The sequence below is a fragment of the Chiloscyllium plagiosum genome, unplaced genomic scaffold (genome assembly GCF_037043375.1).
Source record: "Chiloscyllium plagiosum isolate Xiang-an unplaced genomic scaffold, Cpla_swu_hap1 HiC_scaffold_34, whole genome shotgun sequence".
Taxonomy (NCBI): domain Eukaryota; kingdom Metazoa; phylum Chordata; class Chondrichthyes; order Orectolobiformes; family Hemiscylliidae; genus Chiloscyllium; species Chiloscyllium plagiosum.
The window spans coordinates 40,778,840-40,804,429 of record NW_028270172.1 but is presented as its reverse complement, the minus strand read 5'-3'; the positions used below and the strand labels follow the sequence as shown (position 1 = coordinate 40,804,429).

General features: G+C 42.3%; 2 protein-coding genes across 6 annotated transcripts in view; one reads left to right on the top strand and one right to left on the bottom strand.

The window, feature by feature from the left end:
* Positions 1-25,590, top strand: part of LOC148141147 (uncharacterized) — a 153,302-nt gene that overhangs the window by 52,621 nt on the left and 75,091 nt on the right. The window contains exon 4 of one of the 3 annotated variants that reach the window (XM_087978625.1): positions 13,483-13,716. The exons of the other annotated variants lie outside the window; for them this stretch is intronic. Coding sequence (XP_087834751.1) covers positions 13,483-13,553 — 71 coding nt within the window. The 3' untranslated portion in view covers positions 13,554-13,716. Of the gene's footprint in view, positions 1-13,482; positions 13,717-25,590 lie in introns of those variants that run through there. 3 annotated transcript variants of the gene reach the window in all.
* The window catches only part of LOC122564369 (putative thiopurine S-methyltransferase), a 46,438-nt gene continuing 21,111 nt past the window's right edge, over positions 264-25,590 (bottom strand). The window contains exons 4-10 of one of the 3 annotated variants that reach the window (XM_087978622.1): positions 22,867-22,999; positions 21,723-21,775; positions 14,962-15,036; positions 13,576-13,661; positions 12,800-12,844; positions 2,064-2,196; positions 264-365 (exon numbers count right to left, since the gene is read on the bottom strand). In XM_087978622.1, coding sequence (XP_087834748.1) covers positions 2,072-2,196; positions 12,800-12,844; positions 13,576-13,661; positions 14,962-15,036; positions 21,723-21,775; positions 22,867-22,999 — 517 coding nt within the window. In that variant the 3' untranslated portion in view covers positions 264-365; positions 2,064-2,071. The other 2 variants (XM_087978621.1, XM_087978620.1) reach the window with 2 other exon arrangements.

Here is a 25,590-nt window from a genome sequence, read left to right as displayed (position 1 = left end):
ATAGCATGAGAGATGCTGGAAAAGCACAGCAGGTCAGGCAGCATCCGAGAAGCAGGAGAATCGATGTTTCAGGCATAAGCCCTTCAACAGGAATTGTTGGAAATAGTACCAGAAATCTCTTACATCCAACTGTGAGATTTTGATTCAGAGAGAAAAGGTGATATTTAATGGATGTGCTGGCCTACCACTAATAGACCTAATTGGGGTGGTGTCTATACCTACCACCCTCCCCATTGATTAAATGCTCCCCACCAGTCAAATGTGCCACAGGGAACAGCTTGAATTTCTGTCCAGAGAGAGGAAATGTTCCATGGAATTGCTTGCTTCAGTGATTTGTGCCAAAATAATGATTCACCTGAACAATCCTGAAAGTGAAAAAAGTTTATATTTATAAAACTGATTATGACAACATTTTTAAAAATACATTGCTTTGAACTAGAAGCTTTCGAAAAAATGTATTGAAATCTGTTAAGATTTCCTCGGGAATAGATCGCTCCTTTGCTTCAGGTGAAATTATCAAGTATTAATATAAAATTCTAAAAATGTTAGGTGCTAAAGTTTATACATTTCATTTCATTTCTAACATTGGCCACATTCACAAGTCTACTCTAAACAAAATAGTTTGTTACCAAACACTGTTCAGTGTTATATTTAACGAAGACAAAATCCTTGTGTTTTAAAAAAAACTTCACTGCTAACTCCACCATAAGAATTAGAACAGTGCTTGGCACAAATGAGTCAACATTGGCATAGTGGTATACCACACGAGAACCTCAGACTCCAAGATTAGAATCCAGGAAGTGCAGTCCATTGAAATTCCCACCAGGAAAGTGTCTGTATGCTGCGTTCTCTGAAAACTCAACATGGTGATCTTTGCACTGTAATATTTAAACATTTTCTCCCTATCATTGGTGCAAACTCTGAATAGCTTCTGGCTTACAGGTCTTCTGTCAACTGTAAAACAAATGTTTTGACACCTAATGAGTCCACTTTTCTTATCAATGCATTTATTGTAGTTCAAAATTTGTCATGGTAAAATGCATGATTATTTTGTTCTTTTGATTAAAATTACTTTGCACAAAACGTTGTTAAACAGATAAGTAATTGCTGACTTTTTAAAAAACATCTAATTTAGATATTAAATGAAAAAAAATTAAAATTGCACCATTTGTTTGATGTATATTACAAGGCTGTCTACAAAATGGTTTGATGTTTCTGAAATTGTTGCAGAGGCTGAATTATTTTAATGTACTCATCAAAACATTGGCAAGGAATTATTTTCTGTGTTTACTCAGCAAAAAAAATATTTTGGTGGCTGCATGGCATGTGTAACCATGAATGATTGTGATGCTGGGAAATGCACAGTGATGCATCTCTGAACAGTTTTTATGTCATTCAACGGAGAGAAACAGACAACACCATTTTGAAAAAGTTGACAGGCATATGCTATCATTTAAATAAAATGAAGAACTATGGTCACTGGAGATCTGAAACAAAAACAGGAAGTGCTGGAGAAACCTATCATGTCTAGCAACTAAGCAGAGTTAATGTTTCAAGTTCAGTTACCCCTCGTATACATCATTTGACATAGATGTGCGTGTCACAGAGAAATCCTTCATGATATTGGAAATTGCTATTACTTCTAGGATATGGAAATGATAGTTAAGTATGTGTGCAAAGGCTTGGCTTTAAATTATGAAATATAGGTGAAGATCAGTCTAGCTCTGGTTAATTAATTAATCAATCAATCAATCAATCAGCTGTAGTGAAACACATCCTTGAGTTATCAAGAGAAATTTAAGATGCTTTTTAAATTTATGAAATGTGTTTACAGAATATTTAAGGACAGTCCCTGCTTTAACAAAAATGAAAATCAGGGTTCTCCCACTAGAAAGAAAAAAATCAAGTGCAGGAATTCCCTTGATTTAAAAATCATATGGTTGAGGAGCTTACCAATAACAGTGCCACAGAGTGAATTACCTCATTCTATGAAGAAACTCATGAAACTGCAGCTATTTTGAACATTGGAAGAATTCAAATGAGCAAAAATACAATGTTATTACATAAATATTCAGGAAGAATCTGACTTCAATGTAATGAGATGAACTTCCTCAATGAAGCCTTCTAGACCGAACAACTTTTGCTTTCCAGTCAATTTGTCAGTTGAGTCCAGCAAATGAATGTTGCAGGCATGGCCTATAAAAGAAAAATGATACCAGTGATTACAAGCTTTAATACTGATGGGTATTCCTAACTGCTTTTGAAGATTCACATTAGATAACTGTCCATTTGAATAGAACTGTGACTGAAACTGCAAACCAAATACTCACCAACACACAATAGCTTCCTTTTTAAAGTTCTATTAAGGATATTCTCATTATTGGTTATGCTTTCACAAAGCATTAGATGATCAGCAGATATGAGGCAGAGAGGTTCTGTTTAGAAGAGCAACTTGAAAATACCTTGTGTTTGGAGGTATGCCACTAACCCTCAAATCCTTCTGTGCTGCAGCTTTCTATAGTCTTTCTCCATTTAAACAATACTAAAGTCTTCTTGCCAAAGTGCATAGCGTCACATTTTTCCACATCTTATTTTACCTGTCAGATTTTTCCACACTCAGTTAACCTATTCGCATCTCTCTGTTGACTCACCACTTTTTGCCTACCTATTTTTGTGTCATCTGCACCACTTGCATTTCCTCCTGTTTTTATTTCATCTACAGACTTGGTAATAATAGTCATTCAAATAATTAATTGTGGACCTAGCATGGTTTCTGTGGCACTCCATTATGTATAGGTTGTCAACATGAAAGCGCCTCCTTTATCCCAACTGTTAGTTAACCAATCCTTTATTCATGCTATGATACCACCTACAACACCATTAAATAGTCGTATATGTGTTATCTAATACCTTTTGAAATCCAAATATATTATATCCACTGGTTCCCCTTCAAATCTTTTGATTTGATTTATTTTTGTCACATAATGTGAAAGTTTCATTGTGTGCTATCCAGACAAATAAAACCTTACTTAAGTACATCAGGCTAATTGAATAGAATGCAGAATATAGTGTTAATGCTACAGAGAAGGTGCGGAGAAAGATCAACTCTCATATAGGAGAGTTCCATGCATAAATCTGATAATAGTAGGGAAGAAGCTGTTCTTGAGTTTGTTGATTTGTGTTTTCAAATCTTTGTATCTTCTGCCTGATGGAAGAAGATGTAAGAGAATATAACTGGGGTGGGAGGGGTCTTTGATTTTGTTTGTTATCTGTTTTGTTTGTTACCTCTTCAAAACATTTCTAATAAATTTAACAACTATGATTTCCCCTTCATAAAACCATGTTGATTCTGCTTGACTATTAGATTCCCTACAGTGTGGAAACAGGCCCTTCAGCCCAACCAATCCACACCAACCCTCTGAAGAGTAACCCACCCAGACCCATTTCCCTCTGACTAATGCACCTCACACTATGGGCAATTTAGCATGGCCAATTCACCTGACCTGCACATCTTTGGATTGAGAGAGAAAACCAGAGCACCTGGAGGAAACTCATGCAGACATGGGGAGAATGTGCAAACTCCACACAGACAGTCACCCAAGCCTAGAATCAAACCTGGGACCCTGGTGCTGTGAGAACCACTGAGCCACCGTGCCGTCCCTATGCATTTTAAATACTCTGTTTTAACATCCTTTGTAATTAACATTATCACAATGACCGATATTAAGCTGACTGGGCTACAGTTACATTTTTTTTTACTCCATCCCTGTTTGAAGAAATGTGTAACATTGGCAGTTTTCTAATAATCTGGGCCATTTCCAGAATCTAAAGATTGTTGGAAAATTGCAACAGTGCATCCACTATCCACATAGCTATTTGCTTTGATATCCTAGGATGAAATCAATCAGGTTCAGGGCATGTACCAGCTTTTAGACCCATTGGTTTCTCTACTACCTTTTCGTCTTGTGACAGCCATCATGCTTATTTCATATGCCTTCCCTTTGGGCACCTTGGTTATTTCATATTTTTGGAGTGCTATTAATGTCCTCTACCATGAAAACTGATGTAAAGGAATTATTCAACTCCACTGCTGTTTCCTGGTTCTCTATTATTTCACCAGCATCATTTTCCTATGGGCTTAAATTCCCTTGGATCTGGTGTTTCTTTGTTAAAGTGTCTACAGTAGCCCTTACTGTCCATTTTTATATCATTCGCAAATTTATCCTGATCATTTATTTCCTTCTCCATTATGTTTTTGGTCACCTCTTGTTGTTTTCCCACTCCTCTGATTTACCAGCAGATTTGCCATATTCTATGTTTTATACTTTTAATTTGATACTATCTGTACCTTCCTTGGTTAACCATGCCCTGACCAGAATACATCTTTGTTGTGAGCCATGAACTATTTTCTTGAATGTCTGCCACTGCTAATCAACCATCCTTTCTGCTAAATTCTCTTCCAGGTCCACTCTAGGCAACTAAGCCCTCTTTCCATTGTAATTACCTTTTTTTAAAAAAAAAAGTTTAGCATATTTGTTTCTGACCCACATTTCTCACTATCAAACTGAAAGCTAAATTCTACCATGTTATGGACCCTGTTTCCCCAAAAGATCATGGCCTCATTATCTCAACATTTATTGTCTGTCCTACAATATAGCTACTGTTACGAGGCCTATAGAAATGTTTTATTCCCATTGTTATTTCCTACCTCCATCCAAACATATGCATGTATAGTACATCTTCCAATACAAGATCAGTTCTTCCTATCGTACTTATTCCATCCCATATTAATGAAGCTACCCCACTAAACTTTCCTTTAGTCTACCCTTTCGAAAAGTCACAGAGGCTGAGTATTTGGTTCCCAACTTTGTTCTCCATGTAATCATATCTCCATTTGGCTATACCCATACATTTCTACTTGTGCTATTACTTTGTTTTTGTTTTGTTCTGCATACTACATGGAAGCCATTCTTTTTTGCCCTTTTACCATTTTAATCATCTTGGACTTTACTTGCTGCATAAAAAAAAGTTTGTACACTCTGTCCCATTATCTAAATAGCTGCCCTCTAATACTGCCATATCCTTTTGTTTTGGAGGTTTACATTATCCTTTCTCCAGAACCACCTACTGACTGAACCTATTTAGTTTAAAGCCCTCTCTATAGTTTTAAGTATTCAATTTGCAAGGACACTGGTTCCAGCATTGTTCGTGTGAAGCCCATCTCACCCACTCTTTCTATCGGAGTCCTGATGACATTGGCCCATGAAGTGAACCCCATCCTCTCACACCAAATCTTTGAGCCATACATTAACTTTGACTTTACTTATCCTATGCCAGTTTGCCCATAGCTCTGGCAGTAATCCACAGAATCCTTGGAGATTCTGCTTTTCATCTCAGCTCCTAGATGTTCAAAACTGTTTAACAGAATTGTGTTTTTAGATCTAGCAATGCCTTTGCACATAAGTGGTCAATGAGCACTGGATCCTTCTCCTTCCACCAAGCTCCTCTCTGAAGAAATCTCCTTAACCCTAGCAGAAGGGAGAGAACATAGCCATTGGGATACATGCTCAAAACTGTGGAGAATAGTAATTATGCATTCCTATTACTTACTCCACTTGAATGGTTTACTGTACATGGTGCTGTAGCCAACTTGCTCATCCCTTTTGCAGTTTTTTTTTACTGCCAAGCAATTATTAAAGAAAAAAATCATAGGGCACCAGAAAGATCCACAGTTGAGGTCAGAGAATCAAAAGTGGAAGGTGGGTGAGGGGGAGAATAATTGTTGCACATTTGGCTTCTACACATTTTAAAAATGCTGCATGTGATTGCTCGGTGTGTTTCTTTTGGTCAGCTGAGTACCTGGCATCATTACTGTTCTGCAGAAACTATAAACAAAGTTACTTTAAATTCAAACTTTCTGGTTGGCTCGGTTCGGCTCATTATTCAGTGCACGTTTTCTCCTGACAGAGAAGTTATCAATGGTTTGGTTGAGTGGCAAAAAAATTGGGGGACAAAACTCAGTCCAGAGGTGTGTGAGATTATGCATTTGGGGAGGGCAAACAAAGCAATGGATTAAGTAACACATGACAGTCTCATGCTGTTTCCCTTAGAGTAGGGATGGCTGAAAATTGACTTAAATAAGGTGTAGAGTTCAAAAGTGTGGTGCTGGAAAAACACAGCAGGCCAGGCAGCATCCGAGGAGCAGGAGAATCGACGTTTCGGGCATAAGCCCTTCTTCAGGAATGAGGCTGGTGTGCCAAGTGGGCTGAGATAAAAAGGGAGGGAATTGGGGGGGGTGCTGGGAATACAATAGGTGGAAGGAGGTGAGGGTGATAGGCCAGAGAGGGGGTGGGGGGGGGCAGAGAGGTCAGGAAGAAGAATGCAGGTCAAGAGGGTGGTGCTGAATCTGGGGGTTGGGACTGAGATAAGGTGGGAAGGGGAAATGAGGAAGCTGGAGAAATCTACATTCATCCTGTGTGGTTGGAGGGTTCCTAGGCGGAAGATGAGGCACTCTTCCTCCAGGCGTCGTGTGGCCAGGGTCTGGTGATGGAGGGGGGCAAGGACCTGCATATCCTTAGAGGAGTGGGAGGGGGAGTTAAAGTGTTCAGCCACGGGGCAGTTGGGTTGGTTGGTGCGGGTTTTAGATTAGATTAGATTAGATTACTTTACAGTGTGGAAACAGGCCCTTCGGCCCAACAAGTCCACACCGACCTGCCAAAGCGAAACCCACCCATACCCCTCCATTTACCCCTTACCTAACACTACGGGCAATTTAGTATGGCCAATTCACCTGACCCTGCACATCTTTGGACTGTGGGAGGAAACCCACGCAGACACGGGGAGAACGTGCAAACTCCACACAGTCAGTCGCCTGAGGCGGGAATTGAACCCGGGTCTCTGGCGCTGCGAGGCAGCAGTGCTAACCACTGTGCCACCGTGCCACCCACTGTGCCACCGTGCCACCCAGAGGTGTTCCGCAAGTAGGTGGCCTGTCTCCCCAGTGTAGAAGAGACCACATCGGGTGCAGCGGATACAGTAAATGATGTGTGTGGAGGTGCAGGTGAATTTGCGACGGATATGGAATGATCCCTTGGGGCCTTGGAGGGAAGTGAGGGGGGAGGTGTGGGCGCAAGTTTTGCACTTCTTGCGGTTGCATGGGAAGGTGCCGGGAGTGGAGATTGGGTTGGTGGGGGGTTTGGTCCTGACGAAGGAGTCGTGGAGGGAGTGGTCTCTCCAGAACGCTGATAGGGGTGGGGAGGGAAATATATCCCTGGTGGTGGGGTCTGTTTGGAGCTGGCGGAAATGACGGAGGATACAATGTATCTGGAGGTTGGTGGGGTGGAAGGTGAGGACCAGTGGGGTTCTGTCCTGGTGGCGAATGGAGGGGCGGGGTTCAAGGGCGGAGGTGCGGGAGATGCGGTGAAGAGCATCATCGATCACGTCGGAGGGGAAATTGCAGTCTTTGAAGGAGGCGGTCATCTGGGCTGTTCGGTATTGGAATTGGTCCTCCTGGGAGCAGATGCGGCAGAGGCGAAGGAATTGGGAATATGGGATGCCGTTTTTACAGGGGGCAGGGTGGGAGGAGGTGTAGTCTAGGTAGCTGTGGGAGTTGGTCGGTTTGTCGTAAATGTCTGTGTCGAGTCGGACGCCAGAGATAGAAATGGAGAGGTCTAGGAAGGGGAGGGGGGAGTTTGAGACGGTCCAGGTAAATTTGAGGTCGGGGTGGAAGGTGTTAGTAAAGTGGATGAACTGTTCAACCTCCTCACCTCCTCGTGGGAGCACGAGGCAGCGCCGATACAGTCATCGATGTAGCGGAGGAAAAGGTGGGGGTTGTTGCCAGCGTAGCTGCGGAAGATGGACCGTTCCACATATCTGACGAAGAGGCAGGCATAGCTGGGGCCCATGCGGGTGTCCACGGCTACTCCTTTGGTTTGGAGGAAGTGGGAGGATTGGAAGGAGAAGTTGTTAAGAGTGAGGACCAGTTCAGTCAGTCTTCGGAGGGTGTCGGTGGAAGGGTACTGGTTGGGTCAGTGGGAGAGGAAGAAGCGGAGGGCTTTGAGGCCTTCGTGTTGGGAGATGGAGGTGTACAGGGACTGGATGTCCATTGTGAAGATAAGATGTTGGGGGCCGGGGTAGCGAAAATCATGGAGGAGGTGGAGGGCGTGGGTGGTGTCCCGAACGTAGGTGGGGAGTTCTTGGACTAAGGGGGACAGGACCGTGTCGAGGTATGCAGAGATGAGTTCGGTGGGGCAGGAGCAGGCTGAGACAATGGGTCGGCCGTGGCAGTCGGGTTTGTGGATTTTGGGCAGGAGTTAGAAACGGGCGGTGCAGGGTTGTGGGACTATGAGGTTGGAGGCGGTGGATGGGAGATCCCCTGAGGTGATGAGGTTATGGATGGTCTGGGAGATGATGGTTTGGTGGTGGGAGGTGGGGTCATGGTCAAGGGGGCAGTAGGAGGAGGTGTCCGCGAGCTGGCGTTTAGCCTCAGCGGTGTAAAGGTCAGTGCGCCAAACTACTATCGCGCCTCCCTTATCTGCCAGTTTGATGGTGAGGTTGGGGTTGGAGCAGAGGGCTGCACGTTGTGAGGGTGAGAGGTTGGAGTGGGTGAGAGGGGTGGACAGGTTGAGGTGGTCAATGTCACGGCGGCAGTTGGATATGAAGAGATCGAGGGCGGGTAAGAGGCCAGCACGGGGTGTCCAGGTGGATGGGGTGTGTTGGAGGTGGAAGAAGGGGTCGTCAGAGGGTGGGCGAGAATCCTGGTTGAAGAAGTAGGCGCGGAGATGAAAGCGGCGGAAGAATTGTTCGATGTCTAGCCGCGTGTCGAACTCATTGATCCGGGAGCATGGGGGGGATGAAGGTGAGGCCTCTGCTGAGGACTGATCGTTCATCCTCAGGAGAGGGGAGGTCTGGAGTGATGGTGAAAATCCGGCAGGGCTGGGAGCTGGAGCTTGGAGTGGGGGCGGAGTTAGTCGTGAGGGGGCAGAGACGGTCGGGGGGGGGGCAGAGATTGACGTGCTGTATCCGCTGCACCCGATGTGGTCTCCTCTACATTGGGGAGATAGGCCGCCTACTTGTGGAACGTTTCAGGGAACACCTCTGGGACACCCGCACCAACCAACCCAACCGCCCTGTGGCTGAACACTTAACTCCCCCTCCCACTCCACCAAGGACATGCAGGTCCTTGGCCTCCTCCATCACCAGACCCTGGCCACACGACGCCTGGAGGAAGAGCGCCTCATCTTCCGCCTAGGAACCCTCCAACCACACAGGATGAATGTAGATTTCTCCAGCTTTCTCATTTTCCCTCCCCCATCTTATCTCAGTCCCAACCCCCAGATTCAGCACCGCCCTCTTGACCTGCAATCTTCTTCCCAACCTCTCCGCCCTCACCCCCTCTCCGGCCTATCACCCTCACCCTCACCTCCTTCCACCTATCGTATTCCCAGCACCCCTCCCCCTGCCTTTTATCTCAGCCCGCTTGGCACACCAGGCTCATTCCTGAAGAGGGGCTTATGCCCGAAACGTCGATTCTCCTGCTCCTCGGATGCTGCCTGGCCTGCTGTGTTTTTCCAGCACCACACTTTTCAACTCTGGTCTCCAGCATCTGCAGTCCTCACTTTCTCCTACTTCAATAAGGTATACAAAATAATGAGCGGGTCAGATACAGCGAGCAGTGGAGATAATTTTCCCCTCGTCCATAGGTTAATTGTCCAGGGACACAGATTTAAGGTGACTGGTGGAAGGATTAGAAGGGCCATGAAGAAAAACATTTTCACTCAAAGCGTGGTCAGTGTCTGGCATTTTCTGTCCAGTTTGGTGACTGAGGAGGAAAATCATCAACTCATTGGAAAAGGATCCTGGGTCTGCACCTGAAGCACTGGAACCTACAAGGCTACAGACTAGGTGGGAGGGATTAGAATGGTCGGCTAGTTTATTCAGCTAGCACAGACATGATGGGCTGAATGACCTCAGTGTTGTAATTTTTCAATTGACACACCTGCTTAACCAAGTCTTGATAGAGGAAGTGCAGATACCCACAACTCGGACTTCAAGATGTTTAGGTCCATGTAAAAACATAACTGGAATGTAACTGATTAAAATAATGAAGCTTATCTGCTTAAACCTTCTTGCTATTGGTCTTGCCTAACTGACAAAAGATGTTAGGATACTGTCACACATGGTTATCCGGAACTCAGATGTAAGGATCAAAACCATATGTATACCAAGAGAATTCCTTAACGTGTTGATAAAGAGCTGGGCCAAGTGAGTTATCAACATTGCCAGAGCAGAAGTTCCTAAATGGATATGCACAGAAGACTTCAAAACATCTATCAAAATAGGTTTAACATGATCCAAAATGTTGCTTCATGTCAATGATCAGACCTGGATTTCTACTCCCACCAAGTGGCACCCACAAGAACTGCAGTGAGTGTGAAAAGATCTCAGAGCCAGTGTTAAACTATCCAGGGAAATTAACAAAACATAGATGTTGCTCTTTTAGTTGCTGGCCTTTATGACTACCCCAGTAAACAAATAAAAGTATATTAAACTAATGCTCAGGGTGATTCATTTATATTGTGTTTCACATTCTCATAGATACTTTCTGCTTTGCTGCAAAATGTCAGCAATGGGATTTCACCGGCTGGTGAAAATTTCATTTCCACAACCCCAGTGGTCACTTAGAATCAAGCTTAAAATGTGACCTGAAATTTCAACAGCTCCCTGCAAAAAACAAAGGGAACAGCAAAACACAAATTCAAAGTCCACAGATCATTTGAAGGAACTGTGACAATTAAAGATATATAAAGCTCTGGTTAGGCCCCATTTGGAGTACTGTGTCCAGTTTTGGTCCCCACACCTCAGGAAGGACATACTGGCACTGGAGCGTGTCCAACGGAGATTCACACGGATGATCCCTGGAATGGTAGGTCTAACATATGAGGAACGGCTGAGGATCCTGGGATTGTATTCTTTAGAGTTTAGAAGATTAAGGGGAGATCTAATAGAAACTTACAAGAGAATACATGGCTTGGAAAGGGTGGACGCTAGGAAATTGTTTCTGTTAGGCGAGGAGACTAGGACCTGTGGACACAGCTTTAGAATTAGAGGGGGTAAATTCAGAACAGAAATGCGGAGACATTTCTTCAGCCAGAGTGTGGTGGGCCTGTGGAATTCAGATAAATTCTTGATGTCACAAGGAATTAAGGGCTACGGGGAGAATGCGGGTAAGTGGAGTTGAAATGCCCATCAGCCATGATTGAATGGCGGAGTGGACTCGATGGGCCGAATGGCCTTACTTCCGCTCCTGTGTCTTATGGTCTTATATATCAGTCTCATTTACAACATGATATCATGAGATCAATGGTTTCAGGAAATCAGTGTCAGAAAAGACAGCTGGTGTCCAGAGTCTAATCCCTGGGAGTTTACCCAGTGTACTGTGGCAGTTATTCCCAGTATACAACACTGGGATGATGCTCATTAATTTTTTTTTGTTTTGCAGATAATGTCTCCAAAAGCTGTCCTTTCAGGTCTTAAGAGTTTCCTTTTAGCAGTAAGGCAGCTCACCATTTTCAGTGCAATAAGCAAGTTTACATAGGGCAAATGGTACGATATTAAACACTTCAATATTCTTGATTTTCAAATTCAGTCCCAATTGCCAGACTTAGATATTTAGTGAAATAAAAGTATTTTGGTAAAGAGACATGAAACAATGAGAAGACTCCCTTTCCTTGTTACTCAGACATTGGCCAATAAAAAAGACTTTCTACCCTCTACCATCCTTATTCACATCACAGATTGTCCCGAGTTACAAAGGGCCACCTTTATTTTGGAACTATTGGGATCGGAACAGTATTGGCAAGGAGCAAATGCCAAAGAAATGGTAAACTATCAGGCTCCCTAGTTTTCAAACCACTGGTATGTTCTAATTCTGACTGCTACTGAAAACCAGCTGGAAAGATAAGCAGCAGGAAGCTTAATTTCTGCTATTCTGGGACACAAGAAACCAGTAAACATTATTCAGAGCCTATCTTGATCCAGAATCTTTGTGGCTATCAGCTTTTGCTGGGGGGGGGGGGGGGGGGGGGGGGGTGCAGGTAATGTTCTGTTTCAGTGGCAAGACAGTAGAAGATACAAGTTTGTACAATTTATGGACACCATTAACTCATATCAGATTTGTTTTGTTACATTACTACAAGCTAGTTCTGAGTGTGTGTTGGAATCATTAGTTTTCAATGATCATTTTATCACTGAAATCATCAACTTTTCGTTTGCACAATTGTGAGAAAGACTAGCTTCTCAAATTCCAAATGACATTAGGTGTCCATCAGCCCGTTCATGTCACTTCTAGATTGATTCATAGTCAGCATTTTAAGTGCTGCTTTTTAGTATGGAACATTAGTAAAAACATACCCCACACTTGCAATCCTTTTGGAACTTTCCAATATCAGGTAGACTATCAGCAGCAGTAGATGCTGAGTGAGAGTCCATCTGCATCAGTTGTTGAGTGAACTAAAGAGAAATTGTCTTCTCCATTGGCTGCAGTTAGGGCATTGGTCAGAGGGGACAAGTCATTAGAAAGGGCAGTCAAAAATTGTAAGTAACATCATGGTTATCTATCATGAAAATGATTTAAAAAAAAAACATTCTACAAAGAAAATAAACAAAATGACAAATAAGAAAAGTAATTTTCTTTATTGTTGAAACAGCAATATGAGGTAGTGCAGTTTTAAATGAGACTCTTGAAATTTTGAAGATGAACACACACTAAAATATAAAAAGACAAGTAAAACCAACTCACCAAACAAATCCCGAGTTTCGCTTTCCGAGATCTTGGGTGGTAAGCCTATAAAAGGTAAAACACAAGAACAGGTTCCAAATGCTTCACCAGTTTTAAAATAAATACAAGTCTAGATTAATGACTTATACATTGATGAAGAATCGATATTCATCACACAAATCATTCTTCATCCCATAGGCTCTGAACTATTTCCTTTCTCTAAAAGAAGTGTTCACTTCCTTAATAAGATCATAAGGACCTTAACTCCAGCTTGAACTCTAGTTCAACGACTTTCAGTTGGACAATTTTAAAATGGAAGAGATTGACTGCAGATGTGTTCACTTTGGACAGTCTGCAAGTTCCTAAATGCCACAATCTGGACACATCCTGCTCTTCCTAACCTCAAGTCTTTATTCTTTATGCTGTTTTATATACTATGAGATTATGTTTATTTGCATGCTAACGTGGACTCAGCACCAAAACAGGGAATGAAAACTTTTAGTTTCTGTTTCAAACTTCAAGTCACTGCAGGCAAAAAGCAACACCTCCTTCCTCCTTTCCACTGAACTGTCATGCAATTTGCCATTTGTGTGTTCTTGTTTACACTATCTTCAGTTGTGCACTGCATGCTAATTACACTCAAAACAATAAACATTACATATGTATATTTATATCTAAGATAGTAACTGTTTCTCTCTCCACAGATGCACCTAGCCTGCTGCTTGGTTCCAACATTTCAATCATCGTAGTTTATCGAAATAAATTTGGGATATAATAGAAAACACAGTTATCATTACCATCAAAATCAGTTTTCGTACAGACGTAAGTGTCCAGAAGATATCGACACCCTTTGGCCATTAGGGTTATCATTAGTTTGCTATAACTGAAAGAGACAAGAAAGACTTAAAATAATCTTTATACACATTAAAATTCTGTGATATTACTCAAGATTCTTTTATAAAATTAATTTTGACTGAGTTTCTTGGCTTTTTTGCTTCTGCGATCACTTTCTCTTATGTTGTGGCACCCTCTGTAACACAAATACTTTTCCTGTATAAAAATTAATCCCAAAGTTAAACAAATTTGAAACTTTGATTTTGACTAATTATGAACTATCTGCTGATAATGATACATCTTGATTGTATGCACTTGCAATATAAAACCAATATTAAAAAAATCAAATTAAAAATGATTTAACAGTATTTTTCTTTTCAACAATATACTTTAACTTTTTTAGATTTTTAGGTGCTTGTTAGGTTTTTAACAATCTTTGTTTCAATTTATTTCAGAGGTTTCACTGCAACTATTAATATGAAACTGGTTGTTGGGACTTGTTTCCAAGTTATGCTGTGACCTCACTTCTCCCTGCAGTCCCTATTATTAAATTATATACTCCATGTTAGGAGGCAATGTTAGCCTTAAGGTGAAAGCTGGACGAGTATAATCTGTAGCTCTGCAAATATATAGAATAGTGTTAATATTGGTTCCAGATGTATGGTACTTAACAGCAATAATCAGCCACGAATTCTGTAATCCTCAAAATCTAGCTACTTACACAACCTTGATTTTGGTTACTCCCACAAGTGCCAATTATACCTTTAGCTTGTTCCAAAACTCTGGAATTCTCACCCTAAACTGCCCAGTATCTCTCCTAATTTCTCTTCTCTTCTGAAGTATACTTACAATCTACTGTTTCAATTAACCTTTTGGTTAATTGTATTATTATCCCCTTACACGGTTTGTGCCAAATTTTATTTGATAACATTAGTCTGAAACGTTTTTGACATTTTACTACATTAAAGATATCGCACAAACACAATGTGGTGTTGCTGAATTCTATGGACAGCGTAACAACTAACGATTGCAATGAGAAACTCTCCAGGTAAGCACTTCCAATTTCTTGGGAACAAAGTCCGCTTATAGACTGACAGAATGGACCTCATAAACAGCAGTGAAATTTGAGGATATCAAATGCTGCTCTTCCATTTCAAAAGTACAAAAGAAAGCATACTCCGAAAAGGAGAAGTTAAACAATGAATTTGCTATTCTATCCAGATTTTGATTTTCAAAATGAAAAAGATAAGCATGAAAATACTCCACACCGAGCATCATATCCTACATGATTGGAGATAACATACCAGAAGTTAATTTGTGTCTGTGAAATCAGAAAGTGATGTGCTCACCGCTGTCTGTCAGAGGTGTTGAGAGGTTGTAGAGAACCTCGGTCCCAGATCCCATCAAACTGCCCAGCAACTGAACTACTCATGGGAACAACAGAATGGAATAATTACAAGCCACTGTGATGTCAGATATTAATTAGCCATTTCAGCTATCATATAATCATAAACATATAGATACATATCTATAAATACATTAAAAACAAGATAATTCAGGGGAAGGTAGGACCACACAAGTTTAGAGAAAGGAACTTGTGCTGGAAGGCAGAGGATGTGGGTGAGTTCCTAAGGAGGGCTTTGCATCAGAATTCACCCCAGGAGAAGGAGATGGAGGATAGTGAGATTTCTATGGAACACACTAACATGCGAGGGCATTTTGAGATCAAGAAATAAGTGGTATTGGATCTCTTGAACAGCAATGGGGTGGAGAAGTCCCCAGGGCCCAATGGTATCAACCCCAGGTTACGAAGAGTGACAAGATAGGAGATTGCTGGGGCTCTGACCATGATCTTTATATCCTCAGTAGCCAATGGAGGGGGACTGGAGCACTGGCGAGTAGCTAATGTTGCTCCTCTGTTCAAGAAGGGAGATAGGGATAATCCAGGAAACTATAGACCTGTGAGTATCACATCGGTGGTTGGGAAGCTCTTTGAGAATTCCTAGGGATTAGATTTACGCATATTTGGAAAAGCATGGCCTAATTAGGGACAGTCAGCGTGGCTTTGTAAAGGGCAGGTCATGTCTTACTAATTTGATTAAATGTTTTGAGGTGGTGATGAAGGTGATCAAGGAGGGTAGAGCAGTGGATGTTGTTTATATGGATTTTAGTAAGGCTTTTGACTAGGTCGCTCATGGTAGGCTCATCCAGAAGATGAAGATGCATGGGATCCATGGTGATTGGGCCATGCGGATTCAGAACTGGCTTGCCTATAGAAGACAGAAGGTAGTGGTGGAAGGGTGTTTGTCAGGTTGGAGGTCTGTGACTAGTGGTGTTCCATAGGTATCTGCACTGGGACTTCTGTTTGTGATATATATGACTTAGGTGAGAATGTAGATGGATGGGATAGTAAGTTTGCAGATGATACAAAGATTGGTGGAGCTGTGAATAATGCAGAAGGTTGTCAAAGGATACAGTGGGATATGGATCAGTTGCAGGGCGGAGAAATGGCAGATAAGTATGAGGTGCTGCTCACGTCAAGGAAAAGCACAGAGTTAATAGTAGGACTCTGAAAAGCATTGATATACAGAAAGACCTTGGGGTTCAAGTCCATAGCTCCCTGAAAGTGGCTATGCAAGTAGATAGGGTGGTAAAGACGGCATATGGCATACTTGCCTTTATTGGTCAGGGAATTGAGGACAAGAGTCAGGATGTCATGTTGCAGCTTTATAAGACTTTGGTTAGGCCATGCCTAGAGTCTTGCATTCAATTCTGGTTGCAACATTACAGGAAGGATGTGGAGGTTTTGGAGAGGGTGCAGAAGAGATTTACCAGTCTGGATTAGAGGGTATGAGCTATAAAGGAGAGGCTAGAAAATTTTGTTTTTTCCCTTGAGCAGCAGAGGCCAATGGGAAACTTGATAGAAATCTATAAAATTACGAGATGCACAGATAGGTTTGACAGTCAGAATCTTTCCCCCCCCCCCAAGAGTTGAAAATGTCTAATACTAGGGAGCAAGCATTTAAGGTGGGATGGAGCAAAGTTCAAAGGAGATAGGAGGAGCTAGTTTTTTTTTAAAACCACAGAGTGGTAGGAGTTAGGAATACACTGCCAGGGTGGTGATGGAGCATATACGATAAGGGCATTTAATGGGACTTTTAGATAAGCAAATGAATACGCAAGAATGGAGAGATATAGACCAAAGGCAATCGGAAGGGATTAGTTTCATTTGGCGTCATGTTTGGCACAACATTGTGGGCTGAAGGGCCTGTTCCTGTGCTGTACTGTTCTACGTTCGATGTCTCAATTTTACATAAATTGTCAGTTGATTCAATGTAACATTTTTTTAAAAACTCGTTTGTACAACATGGGCATTGCTGACTATTAATTGCCCCTTCCTAGTTGCCCTTGAGGTGGGTGGTGGTGAGTTGTCTTCTTGAACCGCTGCACACCATACGCTGTGGGGTTGGCCCACAATACCATTAAGGAGGGAATTCAGGCTTTTGACCCACTGACAGTCAAGGAATGGCAATATATTTCCAAGTCAGGATAGTGAGTGGCTTGGAGGGAAACTTGCAGGGGGTGGTGTTCCCATTTATCTGCTCCATTGTCCATCTAGATGGAAGCAGTCATCAGTTTGGAAATTGATGTCAAAGGATCTATGGTGAATTTCTGCAGTACATATTACAGATAGTGCATATTGCTGCTACTGAGCAATGACGGTGGAGGAGTGGATGCTTTTTGATGTGGTGCCAATCAATCAAGAGATGCACCCTGTAGCCACTTCATTGTGGTGAGACGAATCGAGTTTCTGGTCAGTGGTAACCCCAAGAATGTTGATGGTGGGGAATTCAGTGATAGTAACACCATCCAATGTCAAGGGGCAGTGGTTAGATTGTTTTATCGGAGATAGTTTTTGCCTGGCACACGTGGCATGAATGTTATTTGCCACCTATCAGCCTGGATATTGTCTGGATCTTGTTGCATTCAAACACGGACTGCTTCAGTATCAGAGGAGTCGCAAATGGTGTTGAACATTATGCAATCATCTGTGAACATCCCCAACCTTCTGACCTTATGATGGAGGAAAGTCATTGAAGCAGCAGCTGAAGACGGTAGGACCTAGAACACTATCATTGGGAACTTCTGCAGAGATGTCCTGGAGGGGAGATGACTGATCAACAACTACTGCTATCATTTTCCTATATGCCAATTATGACCTGAACCAAAGGAGAATTTGTTCCCGGATTCCCACTGATTCCAGTTTTGCTAAGGCTCTTTGATGCCTCACTCAAATGCTTCCTTGATGTGATGGGCTGTCACTCTCACATCATTTCTGGAATTCAGTTTTTTGTTCATGCTTGAACCAAGGCTGTAATGTAGGCCTGAAGGAACCCAAACTGTCTATTAATGAGTAGATTATTGCTGAGCAGATGCTGCTTGATAGCACTGTTGATGACAACTTCTGTCACTTTACTGATGATCAAGGGTAGACTGATAGGACAGTGATTGCTAGGTTGGATTTGTCCCACTTTTTAGGTGCAGGACATACCTGGGCAAATGCCCTATACTGGAACAGCTTGGCTAAGGCAACCACAACGGTCTATCACTTGCTGCTTATGCCGTTTGGCGTGCCAGCAGCCCTGTTTGGTACCTTCACCAGATCAGCATCTCATTTTAAAGTATGCCTGGTGCTGCTCCTGGCGTGCCTTCCTGTACGCTCCATTGAAGCCGGGTTGATCCCCTGACTTTATGGTAATGATTGAATGGGGGATATGCAGGCTGCTGGAGTACAATTCTGCTGCTGTTGATAGCCCACAGAACTTCCCGGGTGCCCAGTGTTGAGCTGCTAGATTTGTTCAAATTAGCATTGTGATAGTTTCACACAGCACAATGGAGGGTATTTTTAATGTGAAAGCAGAACTTTGTCTTCACAAGGACTACGTTGTTGTCACTCTTGCTGATGCTGTGTCATGAAGAGATGCATCTGCAGATGGCAGTTTGAGCAGGATGAGGCCCAGTACAGGGAGTTCTGGGATAATGCACGTTTTGGCAGTGTGATTTGGCTATTACGTTACTGAAGAATTAGGAAATGGTATTTTTGAGAATGCTTGCCTCCATTGGCAATAGCACGATTTCAGCACTATTGGTTTGCACGCTTCATTCTGTGCATGTGCCAACATGCATACCCAAATCTCCATGTCGCTGTGTGCATATGCCAATGTCCATGCCAGTCCATGCATGCACCGACAGCCACAAAGTCTTTGCGCCATTCTGCACATGTGCTGCTGTCAGCTGCGACCAGAGCAGCTTTCTGATCGAGGTACTGTACAGAGAGCAGCTTCCTTACATTTTCTGAATGTATTGTGTTAAATTTACTTTTGTTTTGTTAATAAATTATTTCAACCTTCATTCAGGCTGTGCTATACATTGAATTAGACTTTTGCGTGATTTTTGAGTGATCATGAATGATATTTTATGCTGGTTTGCCCCTAACCCCACTTTTCCCATAGACCCCATTATTTCTATTAATAGAAAATCACTTAAGGGAGGTTTTGCTGGAAAGTAACTACGGCATTACAGGAGAAGTACCTGTATCATAGAATCCTTACAGTGTGGAAACAGGCCATTTGGCCCATCAAGTCCACATCGACCCTCCAAAGAGTAACCCACCCTGACCCATTCCCCTACCCTACACATTTCTTCTGACTAATGCACCAAACCTACACATCCCTGAAAACTATGAGCAATTTTTAGGATGGCCAATTCACTGAACGTGCACATCTTTGGATTGTGGGAGGAAACTGGAGCACTTGGAGGAAACCCACACAGACTTGGGGAGAATGTCTGTGTGGAGTTTGTACAATCGCCCAAGGCAGGAATCGAACCCAGGTCCTGGTGCTGTGAGGCAGCAGTGCTAACTACTGAGCCACCATGCCAACCCCAGAGCCACCATGTTTTTCCCTTGATGGTTCCCTCACCACTAGCTGTAGGTACAGTCTTTAGGACCAGACTGGCTCAATCAGTAGTACAGATGCTGAGCAACTCTTTGCAGTGGATAGTGGAGTCCCCTACCCAGAGTACATTTTGCACCCAGTTACTGATGTTGTTCAACCACAAAGGAGTACTGATTCATCACCAAGGGAGGATCGTCTGTGGTAATCAGCAAGATTTTTTCTTGCTCATGTTTGACCTGAAGCCATGATATTTCATGGGGTCCAGTGTCAATGTCGAGGACTCCCAGAGCATCCCTCTCCCAACTGCATACTACTGTGTCACCACCTCAGATAGGTCAATCCTGCTGGTGGGACTGGACATAGAGGGTTGTTGATGGTGGCTTCTGGGATATTGTCAGATAGTCATACTCCCAGAATCCTATAATTTGTCTGATAGATAGCTCTTCCAATTCTAGCAGCTGACCCCGATGTTAATAATGAGGACTTCGCACGGCTGACAAGGCTTTTTCTGCCCTTGTCTTTTCAGGTGCCTAGGTCAATGCCGGGTCATATGTCTGGTTTCGTTTCTTAATTGAGATTTCATAGCAATTTATACAACTGAATTGCTTGCTAGCTGATTTTGGAGGGCAATTGAGAGTCAAACACATTGCTGTGGCCCTGGAGTCTCACGTGGGCCAGACCAGGTGAGGATGGCAGAATCCCTTCCCAGAAGGACATCAGTGAACCACATGGGCATTCCTTACAATTGAGACTATGGTTTCACGGTGATCAGTAGATTCTTAATTCCAGATATTTTTTCACTGAATTTAAATTCCATCTTCTGCCATGGCTGGATTCAAACAATTAACAGTCTAATGATAATACCACTGGACTATCACCACCTCCTGTTGTATGTTATTCTGAGTACTTTAAAATGCAAATAATTTCTTCTTTCAATTTCCTTTTCAGATTTTGCTAATAAACATCATTTCACGACATGCAGGTTTTATTTTATAATATATTTATTTACATTGAAATCGATGTGTATTTCATTAACTCTATTGATTCAGAAGTATTTTTGCAAAAGACAATAATCAAAGGCTGGAAGTTTAACAGCGTACATTTGGAATCTGATCCCAAGCCAACGCTTAACGTCATTGAAGAAATTGCAAGAAAGAGAGAGGATACCGGTGTTTCAAGGACAGGAAGGAGGGTGACGAACCCTGGCTGGCAATTTATGTTAAGACTGCAAGAAATAGAAATCAAAAATGTAGATGGGCATCAATACGCAGAGCAATGTAGCTGGCACACCAATAAAGGACGGTGGACAAAAATGGCATGGTTGGCTGTTTAATAGAGTGGAAAAACTGAGAAGGACAAAAAAAAATGCCATGGATGTAGTTATAAAGCAAACGGTCGCCTTGATCAGTGTCGTCCAAGTACAGTAAGTAGGGTGGAAGCTGCACAGAAGACATTTGAAGAGGGCATGGTTTGAAAGATGAATATGGAACTGGTGTGAAGATGCCTTCAGAGTTCTGAGAGATGAAAGATAATTTAGAGATAAGACAGGAGTTTTACAGGCTTAAGGTTTAGGTATGGACTTTTTAAGGACAGGATGATAACTATATCTGTTAAGAACAGAGGGACACATGTGTAAAGGACACCATTAGTACTGACAGCAAATGCTATGGCAAGAAAAGCAAGTTGTTTAGTCAAGATTTGGGTTGGAAAAGTGGAAAAGTGCTTAAAGGCTCAGGAGGTGAGTACATGAAGAAAACTAGAATGCTAAGGGATTAGGTGCACAGTAAAAGTTGGTGGGGGAATCACTTAATTTGCCTGGTTTACAATGCAGTGTACAGTAATGCCAACAGCATGGATTCATGATCAGACATGATCACCCTCAGGTTAAGCCATTACTAGTCATCTGTCTAATGAGAAAGCAGCACTACAGCGACTTTGTCTTGACATTTGGTCAAACAGAAATTAGAAGGTTATGGGGCTGACTGGATTTGGGGGAAGGGATTAAGGCATTGTGCAAAAGGTGACAAGTGAAAAGGGAGAGGCTTAGAGGGCTAAGCAAGTGACCCTAAATACAGAAATAATCCATGAACTTCTACAGAGAAAATTGAGAATAAAGAATATGTTTAAATGGCGATGGGAATACTTGTTCTTACCTTGAGAAATCAAAAATATTACCCCGAAACAGAGTAATGTGCCCTTCAGGAGTCTGAAATTAAACAGTGTAAAGTGACTAAGTATCAAAATTGCCCCACTTCTGCTGATTCTTGCCCCTGCTCTGGCTTTTCTTAGAGAGAAGGGCTGGCTGGTTTGTGTCTCTGCCCCTTCTTGTTTACTAAATGAAAGCTCCATATTTCTGACAGGAGATTCCAATCAGGGCTCTTTCAGAAATGTACAACTGTATATCCATTTTGGCAGTACTCGTGTAGCGCAGACCATGCTTCCCTTTTCACAGCAGGTAGCTGCCATATTCTGACATTTGGAGGCCCAGAATCACAGACTGCCACTTTGACAGCTACAATCAAACTGTAAGTACAGAAGGTGAGTGTAAGCTTAGGATACTGGAAGGGTAGGGTGCCAGGCAAGTAGGATAGCAGGTGGGATAGGGTGCCATACAAGTAGGAGGTAAGTTGGTGGGTAGGGTACCAGGTAGTTACGATGCCAAGTTGGTAAGACATACGTTGTCAGAGTGCAAGGGACCAGTTAAGTGGTACAGAGTTTAGGATAAGTGTTAGGTCCTCGAGTGTGGATCGGTGGGAATAAGGTCTACAACGGGGGAAGGAGTGATGGTAGCAGGTCTGGTGCAAGGGCAGGGGGACATGGGGGAAATGTGGGAGTGAGTCCGGAGCAGGAGAATGGAGTGGTGGTGGTATGATGGCAGGTCAAATGCAGGGGAAGGGATGGTGACTGGGTTCAAAGCAAGAGAAGGATTGAACAGGAAAATAGGGAAGAGGGCTAGAGTGGGGGGGGCAGTGGGGAGAAAAAGAAATGCAGTACTCCCAGTCGGACATTATGCCAAAGGCACTGGAAAGCTTCAGCACTTCCACTGTCACGGGCTAATTCTCGTGAGCTCTTAAGAAACTGGAAGGCCAATTACTTATGGTTCTTTGAATTGGCAGAGGTTAGAAAACATTAATTCAGGAAACATTGTTTGGTAATAGCCTTATTATTTATAATTAACCCATAGGGAAAATTGCTTGTCCACAATAATGTATCAAGCAAATTTCTAGCCATACTGTATTAGTAATTTTCAGTGTAAAACCACAGGAACATAAATTGTTGATGAACAGTTATCATTACCTTATAGATTTCTGCATCTGGTATCCCTGGAACAGGTTCTTGAATGTAGGACAGATTCTGTTCGGTGAAAAATTGCTTTATTGCAATTTCAGATATTTCTACACCAACAATAGTGTGCCCCTGATCAGCAAGCCTACAGTCAAGAGACGAAATGAAGAGGCTCTGTTATCATTCATAGGCAAGAGAATCTTAGAACTCAGTCAGTCAGTCATTCACGTTTCAAAGTATACATATAAATGCAAAATCTGAAACAAAACTCGACTAGTTTCTCAGTTGTATCTTTATGCCTTGTCAATGCAACTATAAAATAACTGATGCAGCCTTTATTTTTAATTGAATTAAATGTTTCACAGTAAGAGAATCAGTCCTGGCTGCTTGAAGTGTATCGTAATATCAAATAAATCGCCAAACCTAAACCGAGTGAACACAGTTCACAGCACTGCCCTGGTCAAGAACATATATTGAAATCAGTACGAGTTCACAAAAAAAAAATTGAATAAGGACAGATAGTTTACTCAGTCAGATTACTACTCAAGCAGTCAAGATGAAAATCCAATCCAAAAGCTCTCAAACTTTGTGCCTATTCAACAAAGTTCGAGAGTTCTCAAAAGTTCAAAAGGTATGAATAAAGGGCAAAGTACTATAGTCCTACAGGACCATAGGATGACTCTCTCATTACAGAGAGGCATCTGATGATTTAACCGGAGGGTCACCATACCTCAAACCAAGATAGATGTTGAGACAGGAGAAGTCCTTCGTGGTAATCTCAGTTGGTGAGGGGATTAAACCCAATTGTTGGCATGACTATCGCAAAACAAGCCATGCAGCTAAAATGAGCAAGCTGACCCCACCCCCCCCACTGATTTTAATCAATCTAGTAGTTTATACTGGTGATATCTGCTATTGTGAGCAGCTAGAGATTAAAGAACTTTCTGTGCAGGCGGCCAAAGTTTTAGGTGAACATTCGATGAAGGTTTAAAAGCCATCATCACCGACAACTTGAATTTAATAATGTTTTCAAAATTAATTCCCTTGATTTAGAAGGGAATAGTTAAGAGAAACAACATGTCACAGGACAGTAACTAGAACACAGGCCTGGGGAATGGGTTCTCAGAGGTGTATTACTGAGGGGAAGGAAGTATGGCACAGGTTGTGCGTAGCAAGAATATCCAAAGATTTTCGGTTAAGAAGGAGGACAGCAAGCTTAATGACAATTTTTAAAATAACTTCAATTTTAGTCCGCATTTTTAAAGTTTAAAGATACACCATTGTCGTGTGCAGGATTTTTAAACAATTAATTCACACGATGTGGGGATTCATTGCTGGACCAGTACATATTGCCATCTCTAATTACCTTGGATTACAAGGTAGTGACCTGCCTTGAACCACTGCAGTCCACAGACATATACCCACAGTGCTGTTAAGAAGGGAGTTCAAGACTTTTCATCAAGGTATAGTGAAAGGACAGTGACAGTTTCAAAATCAGGACAGTTTCAAAATCAGGATTGTGTGTTGCTTGGAGAAGAACTTACTGGTGGCAAAGCTCTCATGTATCTGCAGTCTGTGTTCTTCTAGGTGGAAATGGTCGAGGTTTGGACAGTGTTGTCAGAGAACCTTTGGCGAGTTCCTGTTGCAGTGTTACTCGAGGACCCCTGAAGGAGGCCAAGATGGATTAACCACTCAGCAATTCTGGCTGAAGATGGATGCAATTGTTACAGTTTGGTCTTTTATACTGATGGGCTTGTCTCCACTGTCATTGAGGATGACAATATTTATGGAGCCTCCACATCCTGCTGATTGGACAATTGTCCAGCACCATTTGTGACTGGATGTGGCATAACCTCAGAACTTAGTTCTGATCTGTTGGTTGTGGAATGGCTCAGTTCTCTATATTATTGCATGCTGTTTACCCTGCTTGGCGTGCAGGTCCTGTGTTGTAGCTTCACCAGATAGACAACTCATTTCAGCTGCTGGGACTGCTCCTGTTCCTGGCACGCCCTCCTGCAATCTTCTTTGAATACAGAATGCGCACTAAATATTAGCAACTAGCAATCAAGACTCAAGTAGAACATTTATGCTGCAATAAAACTGTTTTTAAAAAATGAATATTTCAATCAGGTTAATGAATTATGACCAAACACCAATATATAGTTAAATCTTAGAATTAAGCATTTACAAAATGAAAAGAGCCACTTTAATGTATCATGAGCATTACTGCAAATTGAAAATGCTCAAAAACCAGGTGAAGTTCAACAAATAATCAAGAAAGCTGATGAAACGGGGACCTTCGTCACCAAAAGACTGGAGTACAAGGATATAGAAGTAATGCTGCAGTTATATAAAACCCTGGTTAGACTCCACTTAGCACTATTAGCAGATCTGGAGACCACACTTTAGGAACAATATATTGACCTTGGAGTGAGTACAACATAGGTTTACAAGAATGATATCTGGACTTCAGAGGTGAAGTTATGAGGAGAGATTATACAAATTAGGCCTATTTTCTGCAGAACTTAGAAGGTTAAGAGGTGATCTGATAGAACTTTTAACAGGAAAAGACAGGGTAGACAAAGATACATTATTTCTACTAGTTGGGGATTCCAGAACTTGGAGGCATTGTTTGAGCATTAGGGCCAGACTGTTCAGAATCACTTCTACACACAAAGGGTGGCAGATGTCTGGAACTCCCTTCAATAAATGGCAGTGGATGCTGGATCAGTTATT